At 44.8% G+C, this 22388-nt stretch overlaps 7 protein-coding genes across 7 annotated transcripts; 3 read left to right on the top strand and 4 right to left on the bottom strand.

Moving 5' to 3' along the window:
- Positions 1-1151: 1151 nt before the first annotated feature.
- LOC137915559 (hepcidin-like) lies at positions 1152-1628 on the bottom strand. The gene is made up of 3 exons (XM_068758759.1): positions 1542-1628; positions 1370-1444; positions 1152-1250 (listed from the first exon to the last, which is right to left on the bottom strand). Exons 1-3 carry the CDS (start codon positions 1626-1628, stop codon positions 1152-1154), a joined length of 261 nt encoding a protein of 86 aa, XP_068614860.1.
- A 1581-nt stretch (positions 1629-3209) lies between these two features.
- On the top strand, positions 3210-3796 carry LOC137915560 (hepcidin-like). Its single transcript, XM_068758760.1, has 3 exons — positions 3210-3367; positions 3465-3539; positions 3659-3796. The coding sequence occupies exons 1-3, from the start codon at positions 3281-3283 to the stop codon at positions 3755-3757; spliced, it is 261 nt and encodes an 86-aa protein (XP_068614861.1). The 5' UTR covers positions 3210-3280; the 3' UTR covers positions 3758-3796.
- Positions 3797-5873: 2077 nt separating this feature from the next.
- On the bottom strand, positions 5874-6422 carry LOC137915561 (hepcidin-like). The gene is made up of 3 exons (XM_068758762.1): positions 6264-6422; positions 6092-6166; positions 5874-5972 (listed from the first exon to the last, which is right to left on the bottom strand). Exons 1-3 carry the CDS (start codon positions 6348-6350, stop codon positions 5874-5876), a joined length of 261 nt encoding a protein of 86 aa, XP_068614863.1. The 5' UTR covers positions 6351-6422.
- A 1586-nt stretch (positions 6423-8008) lies between these two features.
- On the top strand, positions 8009-8484 carry LOC137915562 (hepcidin-like). The gene is made up of 3 exons (XM_068758763.1): positions 8009-8095; positions 8192-8266; positions 8386-8484. Exons 1-3 carry the CDS (start codon positions 8009-8011, stop codon positions 8482-8484), a joined length of 261 nt encoding a protein of 86 aa, XP_068614864.1.
- Positions 8485-10606: 2122 nt separating this feature from the next.
- On the bottom strand, positions 10607-11113 carry LOC137915558 (hepcidin-like). The gene is made up of 3 exons (XM_068758758.1): positions 10997-11113; positions 10825-10899; positions 10607-10705 (listed from the first exon to the last, which is right to left on the bottom strand). Exons 1-3 carry the CDS (start codon positions 11081-11083, stop codon positions 10607-10609), a joined length of 261 nt encoding a protein of 86 aa, XP_068614859.1. The 5' UTR covers positions 11084-11113.
- A 1628-nt stretch (positions 11114-12741) lies between these two features.
- LOC137915556 (hepcidin-like) lies at positions 12742-13217 on the top strand. The gene is made up of 3 exons (XM_068758757.1): positions 12742-12828; positions 12925-12999; positions 13119-13217. The coding sequence occupies exons 1-3, from the start codon at positions 12742-12744 to the stop codon at positions 13215-13217; spliced, it is 261 nt and encodes an 86-aa protein (XP_068614858.1).
- Positions 13218-15339: 2122 nt separating this feature from the next.
- Positions 15340-15816, bottom strand: LOC137915564 (hepcidin-like). The gene is made up of 3 exons (XM_068758765.1): positions 15730-15816; positions 15558-15632; positions 15340-15438 (listed from the first exon to the last, which is right to left on the bottom strand). The coding sequence occupies exons 1-3, from the start codon at positions 15814-15816 to the stop codon at positions 15340-15342; spliced, it is 261 nt and encodes an 86-aa protein (XP_068614866.1).
- Positions 15817-22388: the final 6572 nt, after the last annotated feature.

Below are 22388 nucleotides of genomic sequence, written 5' to 3'. Positions count from 1 at the left end.
TGACGTGCACATGTACATTTGTTTTGTGTGTGTGTGTGTGTGCGTTGCATCATAAACACACAGGTTTGCCATTGTTCTACACTAGTGAACACCCCATGTCTGAATTGAATCAACACCAGGCCCCTCTATTTCAACCTTGTGGTCATTATAATTGATGAGTAACACTAGAACACGCACGCCACCATGGCTGGATGCCGTACTTCCGTTTTCCATACTGGATGACAAGTGAAGATCAGCAGAGCGGGGGCTGGGCTTCGCACTGGGCAGCAGAAGACCCCTGGAAAAGGAAGTTGCCTCCTGGAGTTGTTTATTAGAGGCCAGAGGAGGACGACACATGGACACACAAGTATGGGTGCCTGCATGGTGACAGATGAGCTGAAGCTTCGCACATACAGCATCAGTTCCCTGTTCGTCGGTGTGTCGCAATCCCTTTGTGACAATTGTTATTGATCAATCATAATAATAATTCAAAGTTTCAAGTTGACATTTTATACTTGTACTGTTTATTAAAAAACTGCATCAGGGCAGTAACTATTTATGAGTGAGCTGTTAGCTTAACTGAAGACTCCACGTAAGGACAGCAAACAAAAACTCCAGTTTGAGTATTGATCATGTGTCTTCCATCAAATGGACGTCTTAGTGATCATCCTCCAAGTCTGGCAGCCAGGTGGTTTCTACAAAGCATTGAGGATGGAGGTGGTGAATATTTGTGGTTGTCTTTTTTTTGGTCACAGTGATTGATAACATATTGTTATTATATTGTATCCTTTAGCCTGTTGACCAGTGTCTTGATACAGAATCTTCCTGATGAATTCCAAACTTTGTGCCGAAGATGAAGGAATGCTAAAATGTCTCTGCTGCATGGGTTGTTGAAAAAAAACATAACTTTTGATGTGCCACAGCAGACTAATATTTATAAAATGAATTGTGGATATTTCACCTGAGGGCATTTGAAATGACTAAAAGTATGCATGCAAGCAAAGTTAGGAATTTGAGTTGTTGATAAAAAAAAATACATTGATGCACTTTTCAATTTTATCATAACCTTACATTTTTATTTAAGGTTGAACCACAAAGATAACACGGTATGACCAAACCCAGGAATATTCTTAAAATGCAGTTGCTGACATCCCAGGCTGGTGCAGGAGTCCTCAGAACCTGCAGCAGACTCCACATCCACTCATATTAGGGCAGCAGTTGCAGCAAAACCTGCAGGCAGCAGGGTTACGCTTCCGTCTGTTATACGGCATCTGTGTAAAAGACAAGGGACAGTATTTCATCTCCAGCATCATCACTATCCTCTGTTCATGGACTCTCCTTCAATGGACCTGAGACATTTGTCTCAGTCCATTCATCGAATTGGACATACCTTCCAGGAGTCGTCTGACATTTCTTGTGCAGCAACTGGATGGTCGTTGCTCATTGGCTCCTCCAGCTCCTGAACCTGTCAATGAATTGTTAACATTTATAGTCGGAGTCAGGATTTAACAGTTTGACAAGACCCTCAAAGCGAATGAAATGATTCTGAGTGAAGTTCTTACTTCAGAGACGGGAACAGCAGAGTTCTCCTGAATGCAAATACAGACCAGCATGACGGCCACAGCAACTGTAACACTGAACGTCCTCATGTTTGGAGGTTTGACTGCTTTAGTTCTGAGCTCCTCGGACTCTTTTGGTGACTCCTGTCAGCTCCTTTGACTTCTTCTCCTCTCTGATGTGTGAATGTGACAAATGTGTTGGTATTTATACCGACTGGACTTCTGTTGGCTCATTGGGGGGAAAAGCCTCTGCTGGGAATGAGAATGGGAAAGTCCTTGATGATGGAAAGTCGGTTTGTCTGCTGCAAATATCAAACAATCAATTTATCTACAGGAAATGATGTAATCATTCAAAAAGCTCTTGTTGTGGAATAAATTGGAAGTTGTGTTTCTGATCTCGAGTAAAATGTTACATTGTTCAATAGATCAGTATTAAACATGCCACGCAGCAGTGATGCTGATGTCTTGACATTTAACAGTTGTTAATAGTTTAATATTATACAGCATCCAAATGCATGAATCTGTTATAATTCACTATGACATTCATTCATTCATTTATTTATCCTCTGAACCTCTTAGTCCGTTCCTGGGTCGCGGGTCGTGCCTGAGCCTATCCCAGCCGTAAACGGGTGAGAGGCGGGGCACACCCTGGACAAGCCGCCGGTTCATCGCAGGGTCACACACAGACAGACAATCATTCACACACACACACACACACACACCTATGGGCAATTTAGTGCAACCAATTCACCTACTTTGCATGTTTTTGGTGCAGGGAAGAGGCCGGAGAGAACACACGCAGACACGGGGAAAACATGCAACGATGTCCCAGAAAGCCCGTAGCTGTGAGGCAACAGCACTCACCACTGCGCCACCGTGCTGCAAACAATACACAGTCGACTCAAGCTGTGTATTTGTTCCATGTTCACTTATGCATTACGTGACAACAAGTAACTGCAATTTACCACCTGATCTAATGCAATGAAAACTTTCAAGTTGGAGTCTCAGAAATATTACAAATGTAAATTTAAACAAGAGTGACAAAGTCGGTTGCCCGTTGAGCACAATGGCCAATCAGGTGTTTATTTCATCATATGTGCAGTTGTTGATGCTCATGTTTGTTACGAAGATGATGTAAGGGTTCTAGTCTTTTTTGAGGGATATTTATTTAAGACTGTATGTTCTGAAAATTAAAAATGTCCCTGATGTTATCAGAGTTAACTGGAATCACTGCCTTTTTTAACTTATACTTCTCTTTGGGATTTATTTTACACTGTCAGAAATTCTCAACATGTACAAATGTCAATATTGTACAGCTTTATATTAATATAATGAAATTATTGAAATTTAAGATCATTATGAAATCACAGTCAGAGTGATTAATCTGTATGTATGTATAACACTGAACTATTAACAACTATTAGATATAAATACATCAGAATCATGTTTGTGTTGTTCATGGAGCATTGCTCTCTTGATTGATGCAACATTTAGCTATTAGATAAAAAGGTTGTACTTTGAATTGAGGAGGAAACAAACCGAGTTTGCATCATTGATGACTTTCCCATTCTCATTCCCAGCAGAGGCTTTTCCCCCCAATGAGGCAACAGAAGTCCAGTCGGTATAAATACCAACACATTTGTCACATTCACCCATCAGACAGGAGAAGAAGTCAAAGGAGCTGACAGGAGTCACCAGAAGAGTCCGAGGAGCTCAGAACTAAAGCAGTCAAACCTCCAAACATGAGGACGTTCAGTGTTACAGTTGCTGTGGCCGTCATGCTGGTCTGTATTTGCATTCAGGAGAACTCTGCTGTTCCAGTCTCTGAAGTAAGAACTTCACTCAGAATCATTTCATTCGCTTTGAGGGTCTTGTCAAACTGTTAAATCCTGACTCCGACTATAAATGTTAACAATTCATTGACAGGTTCAGGAGCTGGAGGAGCCAATGAGCAACGACCATCCAGTTGCTGCACAAGAAATGTCAGACGACTCCTGGAAGGTATGTCCAATTCAATGAATGGACTGAGACAAATGTCTCAGGTCCATTGAAGGAGAGTCCATGAACAGAGGAAACTGATGATGCTGGAGATGAAATACTGTCCCTTGTCTTTTACACAGATGCCGTATAACAGACGGAAGCGTAACCCTGCTGCCTGCAGGTTTTGCTGCAACTGCTGCCCTAATATGAGGGGATGTGGAGTCTGCTGCAGGTTCTGAGGACTCCTGAACCAGCCTGGGATTTCAGCAACAACCACTAAATATAAATGTGTTAAATTAAGTTGTTAGTCTGCTTCAGTCAGTTTAAGATGTGAATCCTTATAAATATCTGAAGTTGTTTAATGTATTTGCTCCAACTCTGCTTTCATTGAACTCCACTGAGAGGATCTTAGAGGAGCAATTTATCATTTCAATAAATTTTGATTGGAGTGAAATTTCTTGTGTAATGTTTTACATACATACAAAAAAAAGCATCAAACATGAAAATGACTTCCAGAAACAGGTGCAATAATCCAGTGATGACTTTCAGTCATGGTGAAGTTTAAAAGCCAAAGCTGATTGGGAAGGTTAAGACGGGTGTGGAGCATTGGCCGCTGGTGATTGATCACCTCGCTTGTCAATCAACCAGGAGGGAGGGCAGAGGGAATGTTGACATGCCAGGTCAGAGGACGGGACAAGCCTGGACCATGACATCTGACCTGTAAGTAAATGTTACATCTATCAAAAGATCAATACTACATGTACAACATCATTAAAAAGTGTTCTTTATGTCTTAGAACCTGTTATAAGTTGTTGACAGTTCAATATTCTACATCATCCGGATCGAATACTCTGACAAAACTGAGGTCAAAATAATAAGAATTTCAACAATGTGCATCACATCAGTCTAAATCTATATGATTTTCTACCTTTTCACTCAAACATGATTAACGTTTCTGACAGTTTAAAACCAATCTAAAGACCAAGTAGAAATGAAAGTGATCAGTGTTTGCAATGAACTCTGAGTCAAGTCAAGGCCATTTATAATATCCGGGAAAGTCGGTCTTCCAACAATCTTGTCAAATAATGGAAAAACCCTAATTCATGTGAAATCTACGGAATATCAAAACGCTTTTGAATCAGGGACTGCCTGATGGAATAAATATCTGGCTAGTCATTGATTAAAAAAATAACTTTTTGTTCTTATTGTAACAGAAAGTACTACTTTTACAATTTCATTCATTGGGACCTTCCGGCACAAAACTGTAAGACAGATACGGCCACATATAGCGACATATATTATCGTCATATCTATGGTGATACAGACAATACTTTAATGATTTTATCGTAGCTTTAATTTTCTTTTTGGAATTTGTCTACCAGATGAGAAATGCAGAAAATTATCAGCCTTACCTTTCACCGATCTTCTCAACAACTAAACTGAACTGAACTGCCACGTATGATTGATGCTTTTAAATTCAACTGTTAAAACTCTGTTTTGTATTTATTTCCTTTTACGGGTTGTACCCCGACCTTTCTCACGGAGTCGCTTGGGATAGGCTCCAGCAGTTTTGTGACCCGCAAGGCAGATATTACTGCGTAGACGAGGAGATCGCAATCGTCTTATCTGCAGGAAAATGGATCGATAGAATATAATAATTGGTTATATATCAACTGTTCAACATAATATTGTAAATCTCTCTTCATTCTTGATTCCATTGCAGGCTCTGAAAGTCCTGCTCATCATGTTCGGCACTCTGAAATGCTCACTAGTGTATCCTGCTGAGGACACTGTCCCTCAAATAATCAATGGATTCTTGCCCAACCAGCGTATGAGTCTCTGAGATTGCACAACTTCTGTCCTACAGGATCTCATCCAGGACATTTGACTTCATGTTGTTTACTCAACACTGTATGAGTAAAATCAAGCAAGCAAAAATAAAAAAAGACCGATATATTCAAAATATTGGAAATCACTGTAAGAGTATATAGTCAGAATGATTCACGGCTTTGACCTTTCGTTGACCTTATGTTGAACTTGCGTAGGCAGATCCGGTTCCACAAGATTGTTGATGCATGTCAATGAAAATGAGACTGTTTTTATTGCAAGATTAAAATAATATAAAAGAGCCCAAGACATTGAATTTCAGCAGAATTAAAGTTTATTGAACTGATAAGTTGTTTCTGTGAATATTCAAACAGCGGAACTCACTTGAAGTACTGTTTGACCACAATCCATTACTTGACATATTTACAAGGGTTCAGATCAAATAGTGAATAAAGCAGAACAGAAGTTTAATTTAACGCATGAATATTTAGTGGTTGTTGCTGAAATCCCAGGCTGGTGCAGGAGTCCTCAGAACCTGCAGCAGACTCCACATCCACTCATATTAGGGCAGCAGTTGCAGCAAAACCTGCAGGCAGCAGGGTTACGCTTCCGTCTGTTATACGGCATCTGTGTAAAAGACAAGGGACAGTATTTCATCTCCAGCATCATCACTATCCTCTGTTCATGGACTCTCCTTCAATGGACCTGAGACATTTGTCTCAGTCCATTCATCGAATTGGACATACCTTCCAGGAGTCGTCTGACATTTCTTGTGCAGCAACTGGATGGTCGTTGCTCATTGGCTCCTCCAGCTCCTGAACCTGTCAATGAATTGTTAACATTTATAGTCGGAGTCAGGATTTAACAGTTTGACAAGACCCTCAAAGCGAATGAAATGATTCTGAGTGAAGTTCTTACTTCAGAGACTGGAACAGCAGAGTTCTCCTGAATGCAAATACAGACCAGCATGACGGCCACAGCAACTGTAACACTGAACGTCCTCATGTTTGGAGGTTTGACTGCTTTAGTTCTGAGCTCCTCGGACTCTTCTGGTGACTCCTGTCAGCTCCTTTGACTTCTTCTCCTGTCTGATGGGTGAATATGACAAATGTGTTGGTATTTATACCGACTGGACTTCTGTTGCCTCATTGGGGGGAAAAGCCTCTGCTGGGAATGAGAATGGGAAAGTCCTCGATGATGGAAAGTCGGTTTGTCTGCTGCAAATATCAAACAATCAATTTATCTACAGGAAATGATGTAATCATTCAAAAAGCTCTTGTTGTGGAATAAATTGGAAGTTGTGTTTCTGATCTCGAGTAAAATGTTACATCGTTCAATAGATCAGTATTAAACATGCCACGCAACAGTGATGCTGATGTCTTGACATTTAACAGTTGTTAATAGTTTAATATTATACAGCATCCAAATGCATGAATCTGTTATAATTCACTATGACATTCATTCATTCATTTATTTATCCTCTGAACCTCTTAGTCCGTTCCTGGGTCGCGGGTCGTGCCTGAGCCTATCCCAGCCGTGAACGGTTGAGAGGCGGGGCACACCCTGGACAAGCCGCCGGTTCATCGCAGGGTCACACACAGACAGACAATCATTCACACACACACACACACACACACACACACACACCTATGGGCAATTTAGTGCAACCAATTCATCTACTTTGCATGTTTTTGGTGCAGGGAAGAGGCTGGAGAGAACACACGCAGACACGAGGAAAACATGCAACGATGTCCCAGAAAGCCCGTAGCTGTGAGGCAACAGCACTTACCACTGCGCCACCGTGCTGCAAACAATACAGTCGACTCAAGCTGTGTATTTGTTCCATGTTCACTTATGCATTACGTGACAACAAGTAACTGCAATTTACCACCTGATCTAATGCAATGAAAACTTTCAAGTTGGAGTCTCAGAAATATTACAAATGTAAATTTAAACAAGAGTGACAAAGTCGGTTGCCCGTTGAGCACAATGGCCAATCAGGTGTTTATTTCATCATATGTGCAGTTGTTGATGCTCATGTTTGTTACGAAGATGATGTAAGGGTTCTAGTCTTTTTTGAGGGATATTTATTTAAGACTGTATGTTCTGAAAATTAAAAATGTCCCTGATGTTATCAGAGTTAACTGGAATCACTGCCTTTTTTAACTTATACTTCTCTTTGGGATTTATTTTACACTGTCAGAAATTCTCAAAATGTACAAATGTCAATATTGTACAGCTTTATATTAATATAATGAAATTATTGAAATTTAAGATCATTATGAAATCACAGTCAGAGTGATTAATCTGTATGTATGTATAACACTGAACTATTAACAACTATTAGATATAAATACATCAGAATCACTTGTGTTGTTCATGGAGCATTGCTCTCTTGATTGATGCAACATTTAGCTATTAGATAAAAAGGTTGTACTTTGAATTGAGGAGGAAACAAACCGAGTTTGCATCATTGATGACTTTCCCATTCTCATTCCCAGCAGAGGCTTTTCCCCCCAATGAGGCAACAGAAGTCCAGTCGGTATAAATACCAACACATTTGTCACATTCACCCATCAGAGAGGAGAAGAAGTCAAAGGAGCTGACAGGAGTCACCAGAAGAGTCCAAGGAGCTCAGAACTAAAGCAGTCAAACCTCCAAACATGAGGACGTTCAGTGTTACAGTTGCTGTGGCCGTCATGCTGGTCTGTATTTGCATTCAGGAGAACTCTGCTGTTCCAGTCTCTGAAGTAAGAACTTCACTCAAATCATTTCATTCGCTTTGAGGGTCTTGTCAAACTGTTAAATCCGGACTCCGACTATAAATGTTAACAATTCATTGACAGGTTCAGGAGCTGGAGGAGCCAATGAGCAACGACCAGCCAGTTGCTGCACAAGAAATGTCAGACGACTCCTGGAAGGTATGTCCAATTCAATGAATGGACTGAGACAAATGTCTCAGGTCCATTGAAGGAGAGTCCATGAACAGAGGAAACTGATGATGCTGGAGATGAAATACTGTCCCTTGTCTTTTACACAGATGCCGTATAACAGACGGAAGCGTAACCCTGCTGCCTGCAGGTTTTGCTGCAACTGCTGCCCTAATATGAGTGGATGTGGAGTCTGCTGCAGGTTCTGAGGACTCCTGCACCAGCCTGGGATTTCAGCAACAACCACTAAATATAAATGTGTTAAATTAAGTTGTTAGTCTGCTTCAGTCAGTTTAAGATGTGAATCCTTATAAATATCTGAAGTTGTTTAATGTATTTGCTCCAACTCTGCTTTCATTGAACTCCACTGAGAGGATCTTAGAGGAGCAATTTATCATTTCAATAAATTTTGATTGGAGTGAAATTTCTTGTGTAATGTTTTACATACATACAAAAAAAAGCATCAAACATGAAAATGACTTCCAGAAACAGGTGCAATAATCCAGTGATAACTTTCAGTCATGGTGAAGTTTAAAAGCCAAAGCTGATTGGGAAGGTTAAGATGGGTGTGGAGCATTGGCCGCTGGTGATTGATCACCTCGCTTGTCAGTCAACCAGGAGGGAGGGCAGAGGGAACGTTGACATGCCAGGTCAGAGGACGGGACAAGCCTGGACCATGACATCTGACCTGTAAGTAAATGTTACATCTATCAAAAGATCAATACTACATGTACAACATCATTAAAAAGTGTTCTTTATGTCTTAGAACCTGTTATAAGTTGTTGACAGTTCAATATTCTACATCATCCGGATCGAATACTCTGACAAAACTGAGGTCAAAATAATAAGAATTTTCAACAATGTGCATCACATCAGTCTAAATCTATATGATTTTCTACCTTTTCACTCAAACATGATTAACGTTTCTGACAGTTTAAAACCAATCTAAAGACCAAGTAGAAATGAAAGTGATCAGTGTTTGCAATGAACTCTGAGTCAAGTCAAGGCCATTTATAATATCCGGGAAAGTCGGTCTTCCAACAATCTTGTCAAATAATGGAAAAACCCTAATTCATGTGAAATCTACGGAATATCAAAACGCTTTTGAATCAGGGACTGCCTGATGGAATAAATATCTGGCTAGTCATTGATTAAAAAAATAACTTTTTGTTCTTATTGTAACAGAAAGTACTACTTTTACAATTTCATTCATTGGGACCTTCCGGCACAAAACTGTAAGACAGATACGGCCACATATAGCGACATATATTATCGTCATATCTATGGTGATACAGACAATACTTTAATGATTTTATCGTAGCTTTAATTTTCTTTTTGGAATTTGTCTACCAGATGAGAAATGCAGAAAATTATCAGCCTTACCTTTCACCGATCTTCTCAACAACTAAACTGAACTGAACTGCCACGTATGATTGATGCTTTTAAATTCAACTGTTAAAACTCTGATTTGTATTTATTTCCTTTTCCGGGGTGTACCCCCACGACCCACCTTTCGCACGGAGTCGCTTGGGATAGGCTCCAGCAGTTTTGTGACCCGCAAGGCAGATATTACTGCGTAGACGAGGAGATCGCAATCGTCTTATCTGCAGGAAAATGGATCGATAGAATATAATAATTGGTTATATATCAACTGTTCCACATAATATTGTAAATCTCTCTTCATTCTTGACTCCAGTACAGGCTCTGAAAGTCCTGCTCATCATGTTCGGCACTCTGAAATGCTCACTAGTGTATCCTGCTGAGGACGCTGTCCCTCAAATAATCAATGGATTCTTGCCCAACCAGAGTACGAGTCTCTGAGATTGCACAACTTCTGTCCTACAGGATCTCATCCAGGACATTTGACTTCATGTTGTTTACTCAACACTATGAGTAAAATCAAGCAAGCAAAAATAAAAAAAGACCGATATATTCAGTATATTGGAAATCACTGTAAGAGTATATAGTCAGAATGATTCACGGCGTTGACCTTTCGTTGACCTTATGTTGAACTTGCGTAGACAGATCCGGTTCCACAAGATTGTTGATGCATGTCAATGAAAATGAGACTGTTTTTATTGCAAGATCAAAATAATATAAAAGAGCCCAAGACATTGAATTTCAGCAGAATTAAAGTTTATTGAACTGATAAGTTGTTTCTGTGAATATTCAAACAGCGGAACTCACTTGAAGTACTGTTTGACCACAATCCATTACTTGACATATTTACAAGGGTTCAGATCAAATAGTGAATAAAGCAGAACAGAAGTTTAATTTAACACATGAATATTTAGTGGTTGTTGCTGAAATCCCAGGCTGGTTCAGGAGTCCTCAGAACCTGCAGCAGACTCCACATCCACTCATATTAGGGCAGCAGTTGCAGCAAAACCTGCAGGCAGCAGGGTTACGCTTCCGTCTGTTATACGGCATCTGTGTAAAAGACAAGGGACAGTATTTCATCTCCAGCATCATCACTATCCTCTGTTCATGGACTCTCCTTCAATGGACCTGAGACATTTGTCTCAGTCCATTCATCGAATTGGACATACCTTCCAGGAGTCGTCTGACATTTCTTGTGCAGCAACTGGATGGTCGTTGCTCATTGGCTCCTCCAGCTCCTGAACCTGTCAATGAATTGTTAACATTTATAGTCGGAGTCAGGATTTAACAGTTTGACAAGACCCTCAAAGCGAATGAAATGATTCTGAGTGAAGTTCTTACTTCAGAGACTGGAACAGCAGAGTTCTCCTGAATGCAAATACAGACCAGCATGACGGCCACAGCAACTGTAACACTGAACGTCCTCATGTTTGGAGGTTTGACTGCTTTAGTTCTGAGCTCCTCGGACTCTTCTGGTGACTCCTGTCAGCTCCTTTGACTTCTTCTCCTGTCTGATGGGTGAATATGACAAATGTGTTGGTATTTATACCGACTGGACTTCTGTTGCCTCATTGGGGGGAAAAGCCTCTGCTGGGAATGAGAATGGGAAAGTCCTCGATGATGGAAAGTCGGTTTGTCTGCTGCAAATATCAAACAATTAATTTATCTACAGGAAATGATGTAATCATTCAAAAAGCTCTTGTTGTGGAATAAATTGGAAGTTGTGTTTCTGATCTCGAGTAAAATGTTACATCGTTCAATAGATCAGTATTAAACATGCCACGCAACAGTGATGCTGATGTCTTGACATTTAACAGTTGTTAATAGTTTAATATTATACAGCATCCAAATGCATGAATCTGTTATAATTCACTATGACATTCATTCATTCATTTATTTATCCTCTGAACCTCTTAGTCCGTTCCTGGGTCGCGGGTCGTGCCTGAGCCTATCCCAGCCGTGAACGGTTGAGAGGCGGGGCACACCCTGGACAAGCCGCCGGTTCATCGCAGGGTCACACACAGACAGACAATCATTCACACACACACACACACACACACACACACACACCTATGGGCAATTTAGTGCAACCAATTCATCTACTTTGCATGTTTTTGGTGCAGGGAAGAGGCTGGAGAGAACACACGCAGACACGAGGAAAACATGCAACGATGTCCCAGAAAGCCCGTAGCTGTGAGGCAACAGCACTTACCACTGCGCCACCGTGCTGCAAACAATACAGTCGACTCAAGCTGTGTATTTGTTCCATGTTCACTTATGCATTACGTGACAACAAGTAACTGCAATTTACCACCTGATCTAATGCAATGAAAACTTTCAAGTTGGAGTCTCAGAAATATTACAAATGTAAATTTAAACAAGAGTGACAAAGTCGGTTGCCCGTTGAGCACAATGGCCAATCAGGTGTTTATTTCATCATATGTGCAGTTGTTGATGCTCATGTTTGTTACGAAGATGATGTAAGGGTTCTAGTCTTTTTTGAGGGATATTTATTTAAGACTGTATGTTCTGAAAATTAAAAATGTCCCTGATGTTATCAGAGTTAACTGGAATCACTGCCTTTTTTAACTTATACTTCTCTTTGGGATTTATTTTACACTGTCAGAAATTCTCAAAATGTACAAATGTCAATATTGTACAGCTTTATATTAATATAATGAAATTATTGAAATTTAAGATCATTATGAAATCACAGTCAGAGTGATTAATCTGTATGTATGTATAACACTGAACTATTAACAACTATTAGATATAAATACATCAGAATCACTTGTGTTGTTCATGGAGCATTGCTCTCTTGATTGATGCAACATTTAGCTATTAGATAAAAAGGTTGTACTTTGAATTGAGGAGGAAACAAACCGAGTTTGCATCATTGATGACTTTCCCATTCTCATTCCCAGCAGAGGCTTTTCCCCCCAATGAGGCAACAGAAGTCCAGTCGGTATAAATACCAACACATTTGTCACATTCACCCATCAGAGAGGAGAAGAAGTCAAAGGAGCTGACAGGAGTCACCAGAAGAGTCCAAGGAGCTCAGAACTAAAGCAGTCAAACCTCCAAACATGAGGACGTTCAGTGTTACAGTTGCTGTGGCCGTCATGCTGGTCTGTATTTGCATTCAGGAGAACTCTGCTGTTCCAGTCTCTGAAGTAAGAACTTCACTCAAATCATTTCATTCGCTTTGAGGGTCTTGTCAAACTGTTAAATCCGGACTCCGACTATAAATGTTAACAATTCATTGACAGGTTCAGGAGCTGGAGGAGCCAATGAGCAACGACCAGCCAGTTGCTGCACAAGAAATGTCAGACGACTCCTGGAAGGTATGTCCAATTCAATGAATGGACTGAGACAAATGTCTCAGGTCCATTGAAGGAGAGTCCATGAACAGAGGAAACTGATGATGCTGGAGATGAAATACTGTCCCTTGTCTTTTACACAGATGCCGTATAACAGACGGAAGCGTAACCCTGCTGCCTGCAGGTTTTGCTGCAACTGCTGCCCTAATATGAGTGGATGTGGAGTCTGCTGCAGGTTCTGAGGACTCCTGCACCAGCCTGGGATTTCAGCAACAACCACTAAATATAAATGTGTTAAATTAAGTTGTTAGTCTGCTTCAGTCAGTTTAAGATGTGAATCCTTATAAATATCTGAAGTTGTTTAATGTATTTGCTCCAACTCTGCTTTCATTGAACTCCACTGAGAGGATCTTAGAGGAGCAATTTATCATTTCAATAAATTTTGATTGGAGTGAAATTTCTTGTGTAATGTTTTACATACATACAAAAAAAAGCATCAAACATGAAAATGACTTCCAGAAACAGGTGCAATAATCCAGTGATAACTTTCAGTCATGGTGAAGTTTAAAAGCCAAAGCTGATTGGGAAGGTTAAGATGGGTGTGGAGCATTGGCCGCTGGTGATTGATCACCTCGCCTGTCAATCAACCAGGAGGGAGGGCAGAGGGAATGTTGACATGCCAGGTCAGAGGACGGGACAAGCCTGGACCATGACATCTGACCTGTAAGTAAATGTTACATCTATCAAAAGATCAATACTACATGTACAACATCATTAAAAAGTGTTCTTTATGTCTTAGAACCTGTTATAAGTTGTTGACAGTTCAATATTCTACATCATCCGGATCGAATACTCTGACAAAACTGAGGTCAAAATAATAAGAATTTTCAACAATGTGCATCACATCAGTCTAAATCTATATGATTTTCTACCTTTTCACTCAAACATGATTAACGTTTCTGACAGTTTAAAACCAATCTAAAGACCAAGTAGAAATGAAAGTGATCAGTGTTTGCAATGAACTCTGAGTCAAGTCAAGGCCATTTATAATATCCGGGAAAGTCGGTCTTCCAACAATCTTGTCAAATAATGGAAAAACCCTAATTCATGTGAAATCTACGGAATATCAAAACGCTTTTGAATCAGGGACTGCCTGATGGAATAAATATCTGGCTAGTCATTGATTAAAAAAATAACTTTTTGTTCTTATTGTAACAGAAAGTACTACTTTTACAATTTCATTCATTGGGACCTTCCGGCACAAAACTGTAAGACAGATACGGCCACATATAGCGACATATATTATCGTCATATCTATGGTGATACAGACAATACTTTAATGATTTTATCGTAGCTTTAATTTTCTTTTTGGAATTTGTCTACCAGATGAGAAATGCAGAAAATTATCAGCCTTACCTTTCACCGATCTTCTCAACAACTAAACTGAACTGAACTGCCACGTATGATTGATGCTTTTAAATTCAACTGTTAAAACTCTGATTTGTATTTATTTCCTTTTCCGGGGTGTACCCCCACGACCCACCTTTCGCACGGAGTCGCTTGGGATAGGCTCCAGCAGTTTTGTGACCCGCAAGGCAGATATTACTGCGTAGACGAGGAGATCGCAATCGTCTTATCTGCAGGAAAATGGATCGATAGAATATAATAATTGGTTATATATCAACTGTTCCACATAATATTGTAAATCTCTCTTCATTCTTGACTCCAGTACAGGCTCTGAAAGTCCTGCTCATCATGTTCGGCACTCTGAAATGCTCACTAGTGTATCCTGCTGAGGACGCTGTCCCTCAAATAATCAATGGATTCTTGCCCAACCAGAGTACGAGTCTCTGAGATTGCACAACTTCTGTCCTACAGGATCTCATCCAGGACATTTGACTTCATGTTGTTTACTCAACACTATGAGTAAAATCAAGCAAGCAAAAATAAAAAAAGACCGATATATTCAGTATATTGGAAATCACTGTAAGAGTATATAGTCAGAATGATTCACGGCGTTGACCTTTCGTTGACCTTATGTTGAACTTGCGTAGACAGATCCGGTTCCACAAGATTGTTGATGCATGTCAATGAAAATGAGACTGTTTTTATTGCAAGATCAAAATAATATAAAAGAGCCCAAGACATTGAATTTCAGCAGAATTAAAGTTTATTGAACTGATAAGTTGTTTCTGTGAATATTCAAACAGCGGAACTCACTTGAAGTACTGTTTGACCACAATCCATTACTTGACATATTTACAAGGGTTCAGATCAAATAGTGAATAAAGCAGAACAGAAGTTTAATTTAACACATGAATATTTAGTGGTTGTTGCTGAAATCCCAGGCTGGTTCAGGAGTCCTCAGAACCTGCAGCAGACTCCACATCCACTCATATTAGGGCAGCAGTTGCAGCAAAACCTGCAGGCAGCAGGGTTACGCTTCCGTCTGTTATACGGCATCTGTGTAAAAGACAAGGGACAGAATTTCATCTCCAGCATCATCACTATCCTCTGTTCATGGACTCTCCTTCAATGGACCTGAGACATTTGTCTCAGTCCATTCATCAAATTGGACATACCTTCCAGGAGTCGTCTGACATTTCTTGTGCAGCAACCGGATGGTCGTTGCTCATTGGCTCCTCCAGCTCCTGAACCTGTCAATGAATTGTTAACATTTATAGTCGGAGTCAGGATTTAACAGTTTGACAAGACCCTCAAAGCGAATGAAATGATTCTGAGTGAAGTTCTTACTTCAGAGACTGGAACAGCAGAGTTCTCCTGAATGCAAATACAGACCAGCATGACGGCCACAGCAACTGTAACACTGAACGAACTCATGTTTGGAGGTTTGACTGCTTTAGTTCTGAGCTCCTCGGACTCTTCTGGTGACTCCTGTCAGCTCCTTTGACTTCTTCTCCTGTCTGATGGGTGAATATGACAAATGTGTTGGTATTTATACCGACTGGACTTCTGTTGCCTCATTGGGGGGAAAAGCCTCTGCTGGGAATGAGAATGGGAAAGTCCTCGATGATGGAAAGTCGGTTTGTCTGCTGCAAATATCAAACAATCAATTTATCTACAGGAAATGATGTAATCATTCAAAAAGCTCTTGTTGTGGAATAAATTGGAAGTTGTGTTTCTGATCTCGAGTAAAATGTTACATCGTTCAATAGATCAGTATTAAACATGCCACGCAACAGTGATGCTGATGTCTTGACATTTAACAGTTGTTAATAGTTTAATATTATACAGCATCCAAATGCATGAATCTGTTATAATTCACTATGACATTCATTCATTCATTTATTTATCCTCTGAACCTCTTAGTCCGTTCCTGGGTCGCGGGTCGTGCCTGAGCCTATCCCAGCCGTGAACGGTTGAGAGGCCGGGCACACCCTGGACAAGCCGCCGGTTCATCGCAGGGTCACACACAGACAGACAATCATTCACACACACACACACACACACACACCTATGGGCAATTTAGTGCAACCAATTCACCTACTTTGCATGTTTTTGGTGCAGGGAAGAGGCCGGAGAGAACACACGCAGACACGGGGAAAACATGCAACGATGTCCCAGAAAGCCCGTAGCTGTGAGGCAACAGCACTTACCACTGCGCCACCGTGCTGCAAACAATACACAGTCGACTCAAGCTGTGTATTTGTTCCATGTTCACTTATGCATTACGTGACAACAAGTAACTGCAATTTACCACCTGATCTAATGCAATGAAAACTTTCAAGTTGGAGTCTCAGAAATATTACAAATGTAAATTTAAACAAGAGTGACAAAGTCGGTTGCCCGTTTAGCACAATGGCCAATCAGGTGTTTGTTTCATCATATGTGCAGTTGTTGATGCTCATGTTTGTTACGAAGATGACGTAAGGGTTCCAGTCTTTTTTGAGGGATATTTATTTAAGACTGTATGTTCTGAAAATTAAAAATGTCCCTGATGTTATCAGAGTTAACTGGAATCACTGTGAGGGTCATGTGGCTGCACTGGCTGATTGGCCTACGACTCACACCTGGTTGCTGCCTCTCGGCCCAGACACACCTGAGGCTGATTACGACCGGCCTTCATAAGCCCTGCTCCGCCCGCCGTTCCTAGTCGGACTATTTTTCATGGATCGCGTCCCTGCGTACAGAACGTCTTTCTGCCGCTCCTCATCCCTGGGATCTGCTTTTGTTAGAGTTTTGTATTTTGAGCTTGCTTATTTGGTTTGTTCTTTTGGCTGTGTCTTTTTGTTTAGCAAGATATTTTCGTTGGGCTCCAGCCACCCCGTAACCCGTGCGCAGCTCCGGGATAGTGACTCGACTGATGAACATTCCAGTAAAGCTTATAGTCACGTTTGTACTGTCTCCGTCCTCTGTTTCTTGGGGTCCTCTCGCACCAGTCCGTAACAGTAATAGTCTGACCACAGTAACATGGACCCCGCAGAGACGGAACGGGTACGTCAAGCCCTTTCTAGCCAGGGCCTCCTAGTCCGGCAGCACGATGCCTCCCTCAGGGGTCTCGCTGACGCTCTGGACCAGCTCAGCTCTACCGTGGCGCAAATGGACGGCCGAGTTGAACGCATTGCCGGGGCCGCAGCGGGGATCCCTCCACCCACCTTCTCCCGCGAGCCGCATATCCCCACGCCGGAGAGATACGCCGGGGAACCGGGGAGGTGCGCGCAGTTCCTGCTGCAGTGTTCCTTGATTTTTGATCACCAGCCGGCAACATACAGCACCCAGAGCGCCAAGATCGCCTTCCTGATAAGTCTCTTCTCTGACCGGGCCGCCGCCTGGGCGCTCGCCGCCCATTCCAGCGGGGCGGCCTTCCTGGACTCGTACCCGCTATTCGTGGCCGAGATGCGGAAGGTATTCGACCACCGCGTCTGCAGCAGGGAAGCCGGCAGCCGCCTCCTTTCCCTTCGACAGGGCTCCGCCACCGTCGCCCATTTTTCGGTAGACTTCCGTATCACAGCGGCAGAGAGCGGGTGGGGACAGACTGCACTCCAGTCAGTTTTTTTAAGGTGCCTAAACGACGATGTCAGAGACGAGTTGGCGGCACGGGACGAGGCCAGGTCACTGGAGGAACTGGTGGCGCTCGCTATCCGTCTGGACGACCGCCTCAGAGAGACGCCGTGAGCGCGCTGAGACCCGGGGAGTCCGTGGATCCATGGGCCCCCGGCCATTACGGAGGCCCGACTTGGGTGCCTTCGTCCCCCCGGAACCGGCTGCTGCCACCCCTTCTCCCGGTTCTGGTGAGGAGCCAATGCAGCTGGGGAGAACCAGCCTCTCCAGGGTGGAGCGTCAGCGTCGCCTTCAGCAGCACCTGTGCCTCTACTGTGGTGAACAGGGTCACTACCTCGCCTCCTGCCCCATACGGCCCAGAAGCGCCACTCCGCCAGCCGGGGGACGGGCCCTTCTGAACCGGGCAGCGTCCTCCCTCCGCACAGTCAGCGGGGTTACAATTCGAGGTACGATCCGTTTTCTGCAAGATTCTGTTCCGGTGCACGTTCTGATCGACAGCGGATCAGACGATAACTTTGTGGACTCTGAACTCTGTACCCAAGCCGGCATCCCGCTGGTGACGCTTGCTAGTTCCATGGACGTCTTGGCGTTGGATGGGAAGCGCCTATCCAAGGTCACACACCGCACGGCCCCTGTCACCCTCCAGTTGTCAGGAAACCACGCTGAGGTCCTTTCTTTTTATGTTTTCTCGTCACCCTCTGCTCCGTTGGTGCTCGGACTCCCCTGGTTACAGATGCACAATCCCCACATAGACTGGTCCACCGGGTCGGTAGCCAATTGGAGCGTTTATTGCCACTCTAACTGTCTCCGGTCAGCTATCCCTCACTCCGGTCACACCCCTCCGTCCACTCCGCCACCGGCCGACTTATCCAATGTTCCGACGGTGTATCATGTCCTCCGTGAGGCTTTTAGCAAGACCCGCGCTCTGGAACTACCGCCTCACCGACCCTATGATTGTGCTATCGATCTGCTCCCTGGCTCACCTCTCCCTTCGCAGAGGCTGTTTAATATCTCCAAGCCAGAGAGGGAGGCCATGGAGACGTACATAACCGACTCCGTGGGGGCAGGCATCATCCGTCCGTCCTCCTCTCCGGTCGGGGCGGGGTTTTTCTTTGTCGAGAAAAAGGACAAGAGCTTGCGCCCCTGTATCGATTACCGTGGCCTCAACGCTATCACCGTGCGCAACAAATACCCCCTTCCTCTCATAGACTCGGCGTTCGGGTCGCTTAGTCAGGCCACCATTTTCACTAAGCTCGACCTCCGAAATGCCTACCACCTCGTCCGTGTCCGCGAGGGGGACGAGTGGAAGACGGCGTTTAACACACCTCTCGGTCACTTCGAGTATTTGGTTATGCCGTTCGGGCTCACCAACGCACCGGCGGTTTTTCAAGCCTTAGTGAACGACGTGCTGAGGGATATGCTAAATCGGTTTGTTTTTGTGTACCTCGACGACATTCTGATCTTCTCCCGCAACCTGGACGAACACGTCCAGCAGGTGAAGTTGGTCATCCAACGGTTGCTAGAAAACAAGCTGTTTATCAAGGCCGAGAAGTGTGAGTTCCACACCACCTCCGTACGGTTTTTGGGTTTTGTGGTAGAACAGGGACAGATCAAGGCGGATCCGGCTAAGGTCCGAGCTGTGGCAGAGTGGCCAGTCCCTGATTCCCGCAAGCAGTTGCAACGGTTCCTCGGTTTCGCCAATTTCTACCGCCGTTTCATCAGGGACTACAGCAAGGTCGCCTCCCCCTTGACTCGGCTCACATCCCCTAAGACACCGTTTGAGTGGTCCACTGCCGCCGCCGCCGCATTTAGCCGTTTGAAGGCCCTGTTCACGTCGGCCCCCGTACTTATTCACCCTGACCCGGCCCTTCAGTTTATCGTGGAGGTGGATGCTTCCGACACTGGGGTGGGGGCCGTGCTCTCGCAACGGAACCCGAAGGATTCCAAGGTGCATCCCTGTGCGTTTTTCTCCCGACGCCTATCGCCTGCAGAACGGAACTATGACGTGGGCAACCGGGAGCTGCTGGCTGTGGTTCTGGCGCTCCAAGAATGGAGGCATTGGTTGGAAGGCGCAGTACAACCTCTTGTGGTGTGGACGGACCACAAGAACCTGTCCTACCTCCGCTCGGCGCGCCGCCACAACTCCCGCCAGGCTCGGTGGGTGTTGTTCCTGGGACGGTTCCAGTACACGCTCACTTACCGCCCTGGTTCCAGGAACACCAAGCCGGATGCGCTTTCCCGGCAATTCGCCCCCATGATGGAGGAGGGGGTGGTGGAAGCCATCGTTCCCCCATCTTGTGTCGTGGGCGCCGCTCGCTGGGAGGTGGAGCGGACCGTCCAGGAGGCCCAGGGTGATCGACCGGTGCCAGGCGATTGCCCCCCCGATCGGATGTTCGTCCCACCAGCAGCTCGTCCGGAGGTGCTACAGTGGGGGCATGCCTCCAGGGTAGCCTGCCATCCTGGAGTCAACCGCACGCTGGCGCTGCTGCGCCGGAGCTTTTGGTGGCCGTCCATCGCCGCCGACACCCGGGCCTTCGTCTCCGCATGCACGGTTTGTGCCCGCAGCAAGGCTTCGCATCGGTTGCCGTCTGGACTTCTCCGGCCGCTGCCCATACCCGGACGCCCCTGGTCCCACATAGCCCTGGATTTCGTCACCGGCCTTCCCCCTTCCGGTGGTAACACTGTCGTGTTGACTGTTGTGGACCGGTTCTCCAAGGCAGTCCACTTCGTTCCTCTGCCGAAGCTCCCGTCTGCCTTGGAAACCGCACAACTCATCACACAGCATGTATTCCGGCTCCACGGTATCCCCCTGGACATTGTGTCGGACCGGGGCCCCCAGTTCATCTCCCAGGTCTGGAAGGCGTTCTGCCGTGAGCTGGGTGCTGCGGTCAGCCTGACGTCAGGGTACCATCCCCAGTCCAATGGCCAGACGGAGAGGGCGAACCAGGACCTTGAGGCGGCTCTCCGTTGCGTCTGTTACCAACGACCTTCGTCCTGGGCCGCCCAGCTGCCCTGGGTGGAGTACGCTCACAATTCGCTGGTGAGCTCTGCTACGGGGGTGTCGCCGTTTGAGGCGTCGTTGGGGTTCCAACCACCCCTGTTCCCGGCCCAGGAGGGTGAGGTGGCAGTTCCTTCTGTCCAGGACCACTTGCAGCGGGCCCGCCAGGCCTGGCGGGACACCAGGGAGGCCCTGACCCGCACCGCGGCCCGGAATCGGCAGTTGGCGGATCGTCGTCGTGCTCCAGCTCCCCCGTACCAACCGGGCCAGAAGGTCTGGCTCTCCTCCAAGGATCTCCCGCTGCAGGCGGTCAGCAGGAAGCTGGCCCCGCGCTACATCGGCCCCTACGAGGTGGAGCGCATCATCAACCCCAGCGCCGTCCGCCTCAAGCTGCCGCCCGCGCTGAAGGTGCATCCTGTCTTCCACGTCTCCTTGCTGAAGCCGGTTGCCTCCAGCGATCTGTGCCCTCCGGCCGACCCCCCTCCGCTACCGCGTCTTGTCGACGGCCATCCGGCTTATACTGTCCGGCGGTTGCTGGACGTTTGCCGGCGGGGTCGGGGTTTCCAGTACCTCGTGGACTAGGAGGGGTATGGGCCTGAGGAGCGTTCGTGGGTTGCCCCGTCCTTGATTCTGGACCCCGACCTGTTGGTTGACTTTTATCGGGACTTCCCGGACAAGCCTGGTCGGCCGCCGGGTGGCGTCCGTTGAGGGGGGGGGGGTACTGTGAGGGTCATGTGGCTGCACTGGCTGATTGGCCTACGACTCACACCTGGTTGCTGCCTCTCGGCCCAGACGCACCTGAGGCTGATTACGACCGGCCTTCATAAGCCCTGCTCCGCCCGCTGTTCCTAGTCGGACTATTTTTCATGGATCGCGTCCCTGCGTACAGAACGTCTTTCTGCCGCTCCTCATCCCTGGGATCTGCTTTTGTTAGAGTTTTGTATTTTGAGCTTGCTTATTTGGTTTGTTCTTTTGGCTGTGTCTTTTTGTTTAACAAGATATTTTCGTTGGGCTCCAGCCACCCCGTAACCCGTGCGCAGCTCCGGGATAGTGACTCGACTGATGAACATTCCAGTAAAGCTTATAGTCACGTTTGTACTGTCTCCGTCCTCTGTTTCTTGGGGTCCTCTCGCACCAGTCTGTAACAATCACTGCCTTTTTTAACTTATACTTCTCTTTGGGATTTATTTTACACTGTCAGAAATTCTCAAAATGTACAAATGTCAATATTGTACAGCTTTATATTAATATAATGAAATTATTGAAATTTAAGATCATTATGAAATCACAGTCAGAGTGATTAATCTGTATGTATGTATAACACTGAACTATTAACAACTATTAGATATAAATACGTCAGAATCACTTTTGTGTTGTTCATGGAGCGTTGCTC

This window comes from Brachionichthys hirsutus, unplaced genomic scaffold, assembly GCF_040956055.1.
Source record: "Brachionichthys hirsutus isolate HB-005 unplaced genomic scaffold, CSIRO-AGI_Bhir_v1 contig_471, whole genome shotgun sequence".
Taxonomy (NCBI): Eukaryota; Metazoa; Chordata; class Actinopteri; order Lophiiformes; family Brachionichthyidae; genus Brachionichthys; species Brachionichthys hirsutus.
The sequence above is the reverse complement of the archived record's forward strand: the minus strand, read 5'-3'. Positions and strand labels throughout refer to the sequence as shown.